The sequence below is a fragment of the Pteropus alecto genome, unplaced genomic scaffold, assembly GCF_000325575.1.
Source record: "Pteropus alecto unplaced genomic scaffold, ASM32557v1 scaffold38, whole genome shotgun sequence".
In the NCBI taxonomy this organism is placed as follows: domain Eukaryota; kingdom Metazoa; phylum Chordata; class Mammalia; order Chiroptera; family Pteropodidae; genus Pteropus; species Pteropus alecto.
Window position 1 is genome coordinate 1,124,444 of NW_006442512.1, and position 7,264 is coordinate 1,131,707.

A 7,264-nucleotide genomic window follows, 5' to 3' on the forward strand; every position below is an offset into this window, starting at 1 on the left:
CCCTAAATTCAATGAGCATCTTTATAACCAGTGTTTTGAACTCTGCATCTGTTAGATTGCTTGACTCCATTATTTCTGGATTTCCGTTTTGTTCTCTCATATGGTTTTTGCTTCTTTGTCTTCCCAATTTGGCTGCCTTTCCGTGTCTGTTTCTATGTACTAAGCAAAGCTCCTAAGTTTCCCGGTCTTATTAGCGTGACTTTGTGTAGTAGGTGTCCAGTGGCACAGTCCTGAGAGAGATTCAGCTGCAGGCCAAGTTTAGCCCCAGGCTGTGCCCTTCTGGGCCACCTGTTAAGATTCAGCAAGCAATCCACAGATGCTGTGCTTATAGTTGCCTCAAGAGGCCGCGCCAGAAACCGTGGTCAGCTACCACCAGTGTGAGTCTTGGAGTTGGCTCAGCAAGGAGCCCTGGACTCACCGAGGACACACCTGGATGTTGGTTGGGGGAGACGGAGTTTCAGGGAATCTTCTGGGCTATGATGGTGCTGAGTCCTCACACTGGGAGCGGGGAGGGCTCAACAGAGGAACAATGGATACCGCCAGCACTCCTGCCCAAGAGAGAGCCTCATCTTTGGCCCTCAGTCTGACAACTCAGTATCTCCTTGTATGTCCCTGGTGCCCCTTGAGCAGCCGACCTGGTGCTGCTGGTGCTCAGAGTGAGCAGGTCCGTCACTGCAAAAATCCACTCACAGACATGGCCTCTTAAGAGGCATCTGCAGCTACCTGCTATAGCTACCACAGCCTCTGTCCCACTTAGCTGCTCAGGACAGGGCATCTTCGCCCCCTCCTACCTTCTACAGTTACAGGGTGATTTCTTGTTTCTCTCCCTAGTTGTAGTGCTTCTATTCATCTGGATCCCAGGTGACTTTGTTTGCTGTTTGCACTGTTTTTCTGTCACAACTTTGATTTGGTTGCAAGAAGGATGAACAAAGCCTCTATATCATCATCTATGCCATTTTTTCCCATCCTCTGATCTACTTTTTAAGTCAGTCTAACAGTTTTCCTGAGCAGTTTTTATTTCCTTTTAAAGTGCATAGGTATGCCACTGAAAATCTTATACTAAAATCTATTAGAATAACAGAAAAATCTATTAGAATAACATCGGCACAGTTTTTTCTTTTCATTTATCCTGTATTTCATGCATTCTCTATTGAATAATCATTCACTTATTCCTTTTTAAAGTCCTCCTTAATATAACTTGTTTATAGCAATACCTAACACTTAGAATTTTGAGGTCATGACTAAATAGTTATTACACATTTTCCTTTTTCCTTCTGATATACCACTTTTGTCTGGTGACCTCTGTATGCATCAAAAAAACCAGTATTGATTGTGGCTGCTATTCAAATTAAAAGAATTTAATTACTTGAGGTGATGCTACACATTATAGGGATTTGTTATATCCCCTCTCTTTTTTTCTTGTGGATAATTTTTTGGAAAATCATTGCCTCGTATATGGTTCAAGGGTCAGGATCCTAGGATCATGATTTCATTCTCTTTTGACCATACTGTTTAAAGCACATAAACTGAAATCTTATTCCCTGTCCAGGACCCTTAGCATCACATTAGCTAAGAGCCTGGAAGATTGAGGGCAAATTCATCAGTATTATTGAAATTGTGATGGTATATGCTATGATCAGGTAGAGTATGATGGTTAAGTTGGGGCTTTGGAGTCAGAGATATCTGTATTTATCTGTCTTGTTGACTGCTCTGTCTTCAATACTTAGAACAGTGTCTGGTATATATCAGACATTTAGTAAATTATTTGTGTAGGAATAAGTGAATCCCAGTGCACCAGGAGACTATTTTAGTCATCCTGTAATTAATCTGAAGATCATCATTTGAGTTTTAACCCCTCTCATTACTGCCAACATTGGCAGAGGCTTTGATTCCACAGTAAATGGAGGATTCAGGTTTATTAGTGATTGTTTATCAGATTTGCTCCTGGAATTAAAAGCCATTAGTCATAGTTTCTTTTGAATATTCAGGTAGTAATAGAACTTGTGTGTGTGGCCCATGTTGTTGATGGTTCTAGATATGAGCTACAGTTTTCTTCCTTCTTTAGTTACAGTATGGCAGCATTGATGGGATGTTTGCTCAGGTTGCTTGGCTTGCCTCCCTTTTGATTCTGAGCTGTGGTACCACAAGTCTTAGTGGACTCTGGTTTTTGTAAATAACACCTTCATTGAGATACAATTCACATACCATACAATTTACCCATTTAAAGTATATAATTCAATGGTTTTTTAATGTATTCACAGAGTTGTACAAACATCACCAACAATCAACTCTAGAACATTTTTATCACCTGAAAAAGAAGCTCCAGTCACTCCCAACCCAGCTACTTTCTGTTTCTATAGATTTCCCTATTCTGGACATTTTATATAAATGTAATCATACAATATGTGGCCTTTTATGTCTGACTTTGTTCACTTAGCATGATTTCAAGGTTCATCCACGTTGTAGCATGTATCAGTACTTCACTCCTTTTTATTGCTAAATATTCCATTGTATGGAGATAAACACACACACACACAATATTTATCCATTTGTCAATTGAATACCATTTGTTTCTATTTTGAATAATGCTGCTATTATGAATAATGCTGCTATGAATATTTGTATGTAAGTTTTTCTATGGATATATGTTTTCATTTCCCTCAGGATTAGAATTGCTGGATCACATGGTAACTGTATTTAACATTTTGAGGAACTGTTAGACTGTTTCCAGAGTGACTTCACCATTTTACACTAGTAGTAGCAGCAAATGAAGGTTCCAGTTTCTCCACATCTTTGCCAATGTTTGTTGTCTATCTCTTACCCATAGACTATAGCCATCCTAGTGGTTGTGAAATGGTATCTTACTGTGATTTCGATTTGCATTTCCCTGATGGCTAATGATTTTGAGCATCTTTTCATGTGCTTGTTAGCCGTTTGTGCATCACTGGAGAAATGGCTATTTTCCCCATTTTAAAATTGGATTGTCTTTTTACTACGGAGTTGTAAGAGTTCTTTATATATTCTAGATACAAATCTCTTATCAAATATGTGCATTCTGTGGGGCTTTTTTTTTCACTTTCTTGATGGTATCCTTTGAAGCAATTTTCAATTTTAATGTAGTTGAATTTATATATATTTTTTGTTGTTGCTTGCACTTTTGGTGTCATCTAAGAAGGCTTTGCCTAACCCAATGTCAAAAAGATTTAATCCTATGTATTCTTAGTTTTATAGTTTTATCTCTTACATATTAAATTTGTGATCCATTTTGAGTTAGTTTTTGTGTATGGTGTAAGGAAAGGGTCAACTTGATTCCCCCGCTCCGCAACACCCCTTTTTTCTGCATGTGAACATCCAGTTGTTCCAGCAACATTTGTGAAAATGAGATTTTGAATTGGCCCTTTCACTTCTCATTTTTTTCCTCACAGGAGAATATGCACACCTTGAGTTTTATTTACCTACTAGTACATCATTTTCCCACCCAAATTGTGTATTCCATGCAGCTGCAGTAATATTTTCTTTTTATCATTAGACAGATTACATCAATGCCAGTTTCATGGATGGCTACAAGCAGAAGAATGCTTATATTGGTACACAAGGTAAGTCAGTCTGCCCCTAATGAGTTGGTTTTGAGTCATCTACCTGTGATTCCTTACACCAGATGACAGCATTATTTTTAAAGAAAATGGTTACTTGAGGTGATGTTGTAGCCATTAAGTCCTGGCCTTTCATAAAGATTGGGGTTATTTTTTAAAAAGATTGGGGGTTATTGAGGAAAGCAGATGAGAGATACAGAGTTTTTGTATCAGATGAGCCTGGAAACTCACTGTATAGAGATAAACTGAAGATTGAACACACAACACCAGTATAAGATTTTGGACTGTGTCTTAGTATTGCCAACCCAAGGGAATGAGACATCAGAACTCACTGGCCAGTGAGATAATCTTTATGGCCAGTAGGAGGCCAGGAGTGCCAGTAGGACTTCCCAGAAATCGAGTCCAATCTATGAATGGGTGTTGCTGTCCTAAGAGCCTTCTGTTGTCACTGTATGATCACAGAGAACCCCACCACTCTTCTGACATGAATATTCTGTGCTAGGTCTGACAGTGAAGTACTGGGCTCTAGGAGTATTTCAGATAGAGTTTTTATAAATGCTTCTCCTGACCTGGGCCTAGTACTCCTCCTGACCTGGCCTCTGCTGTCTCAAGGGGAATATTAGGTTGCCTTCTAAGAAGGTGGCAAGAAATCACAACACAGGAGGACATAACCGGCTACCCTATGGGCTTAAGGCCCTTTGATCATTGCAAAACATAGCCAGCAAAAGATCTGATGGATACTTCCTTAACCAAGTGATGAAACTTAGTGTCACCAATAATGGACAAACAAATCTACGCCTGCTGTTGTAATACAGTGAGAACTGTACCACATAACCTATGTTGTATGTTTCCAGTTTTTAAATCTGAATCTAATCATGAAAAAACAGACAAATCCAAATTCTGGGACATACAATAAGAAAACTGGTTTAGATTCTTCATAGTTAATGCCATAAAAACAAACAAACAAAAGCCAGGAGACTCTTCTAGATTAAAGGAGACTAAAGAGACATGATAACCAAGTTAGAAGGAAAAAACTGTTAAGGACAAACTATTAGGACAATTGGAGACTATGTATTAGATAATATTATTGTATCAATATTTAATTGCTAAAGTGTAAAAATGGTATTTTTCTGTAGGAGAATGCCCTTGTTCTTCTAAATATTTGAGTATTTAGGAATGAAATGTCATAATGTCTGAAACTCACTTTTAAATAGTTCAGTAAAAAAGAAAATATATGTGTACTATGTATATAATAGTTCCCCCCTTATCTGTGGTTTTGCTTTCTGCAGTTTCAGTTACCCACAGTCAACCATGATCTGAAAATATTAAATGGAAAATTCCATAAATAATTCATAAGTTTTAAATTGCACACCATTCTGAGTAGCATAATGAAATCTAGTGCTCCATCCCACCTGGGACCTGAATCAACCCTTTGTCCAGTGTATCCACACTGTATATGCTACCTGCCCATTAGTCACTTAGAAGCCATCTCAGTTACCAGATTGACTGTAGCAGTATCACAGTGCTTGTGTTCAAGAAACACTTACAGTAGCCTAACGCTATGTCACAGTGCCTATGTCATCCACCTCACTTCATCTCATTACGTAGACATTGTATCATCTCACGTCATCACAAGAAAAGGGTGAGTATAGTAAAATAAGATATTTTGAGAGAGACCACAGTCCCATAACTTTTATTAGAGTATATTGTTATAATCTATCTTATTATTGTAGTTAATCTCTTATTGTGCCTAATTTATAAAGTAAACTTCATCATGGTTATATACATATAAAGAAAAAAACATAGAGTTTGGCACTATCCATGGTTTCAGACATTCACTGGGGAACATATCCACCACAAATAAAGGAGGGCTACTGTATAGAGAAAGCAAATGTTGCAGAATGATAGCTAAAAATGATAGCTTTTGAGCTAAAGAATGTCTGGGTACACTGTACTATTCTTTCCACTTTTTGTAGTTTTCACATTTTTCAAAATAAAAGCTGAGGGAGAAGCAAAAGGAAAAGGGCCTTTAGATTCTTGGCACATTGTTAATTGGTCTTATGGTCACAGGTTTATTTTTTTCCTCTAGGAGGGACCACTCCCTCCAAAAGAGTCCTTTCAAGACCCTAAGAAGAAACAAGAGAACTATCAGGAAAGATTTTTGGCAGGTATAGGATATCATGTGATCTGCCTGAGCCTAGAGGCTTTGTTGAGGAGGATGGCTTTGGCATGGTTGGGCTTACGGAGGATAAGGATTGGCTTTAGAGGGCTCAGAATGCTCCTTTCTGAGGTTTAGAAGGCAAGAGCACTGCTTAGCATAGTTAATTATGCAGGGATCAGGTCTTTTAGGCTGGCTCTGGATGCCCTGTCCAGAAGAGACCCCTCCAGAGTATGGGACAGAAGGTTTCTTGAGTCAAACACTGATCACCTTTAGAGGGTATCAACACTGAGCACCAGAATATGGGGGTCTTGTGATATTGAGAAGGCTGATTTGATTTGCCTGGCTAACCTTCTTGGCTATATTTAGTATTCTGATTCTTAATTATAATAATATTTCTACTAATAATACCTGTCATCTCTTGAGAATATCTATTATGTATCAGGTATATAATCTCCATCTAATTATTATGGACTCTGCAAGGAAGATTTATTAATCCATGAACAAACTGAAGCCTAGAGAGTTTAGGTGACCTTGGATCACACAGCTAGTAAGTGGCAGAGCCAGAATTTGAATGCATGTCTATTTGGTTCAAAAGTTGTAGTAAGCTAAGTCAGTGGATTGTTTTACCCATGTCAGCACAAACTGGTGACTTTATTTCTTCAGAAAAATCTACTGTTAAAGAGTCTAATCTGGGGAGTGCAACTTTCCCTTCCAAATCTCTCATGCCTTTGAGGAAAATTTATGACCCTTCTCTGCCCAGCCTGAGTCTGAGTGGTATCTGGATTATCAGGTGCTCTGATAGGCAACACCAATCTGACAGTGGTTTGAATGTGGAAAGTAAAGTATATGAGAGCTGCTGTGGTGCAGGATAGTGGGTTATGGATAAGGTTGGGAGTCAGAGATGGTCAAAGGGTGTTCTTATTGTCTTCTTAATGTATGTACTATGGTGATGCATATCTGTTAAGAAAATTTAGAAAACAAAGATGAAAATCATCCATAACCCTAAGACCCAGAGATGTTAACATTTTGCAGCGTCTCCTTCTAAACATTTTTCTATGCATAAAAATACAGACATATAAAATATCTAGCAAAATAAGCTCTTTGTATACATTATCTCTTTTTTTTATTTGATAGTATCTTGTGAATACCTCTCTATAGCAAAAAATACAGCTCTTACAATATCACCTTATGGACTGTTTAAATTAGTGGTATGGCATAATTTATTCTTCTTTTGTTAGACATTTAGCTTGTTTCCAAGACTTCACATGCTTTTAGTAGTGTCCACTTCTGCAAAGAGGAAATTCTAGTATTATAAAATGTTAGTGTGTGCTAAAAAAGCTTTAGCAAAAAAGGTAGTGAAACCAGCAGACTTCCGGGACAAAGTCAACCCTTGTTACTTCCCTGAAATCAGACGAGGAAAAAGTACTAGAAAAGTACAAGGAATTATCCTGAGTTGTTACTCCCTTGGTTGAAAGGGAGCAGTTTGGTTACAAGTATCTTCAAAGTTCCT

The 7,264-nt window shown here is 38.1% G+C and overlaps 1 protein-coding gene across 3 annotated transcripts in view; it reads left to right on the forward strand.

Moving 5' to 3' along the window:
- The window catches only part of PTPN9 (protein tyrosine phosphatase, non-receptor type 9), a 67,836-nt gene that overhangs the window by 54,777 nt on the left and 5,795 nt on the right, over positions 1 to 7,264 (forward strand). For all 3 annotated transcript variants that reach the window (XM_025040337.1, XM_006922600.3, XM_025040338.1), the window contains one exon: positions 3,530 to 3,596. In XM_025040337.1, the coding sequence (XP_024896105.1) occupies positions 3,530 to 3,596 (67 nt within the window). The remainder of the gene's footprint in view (positions 1 to 3,529; positions 3,597 to 7,264) is intronic.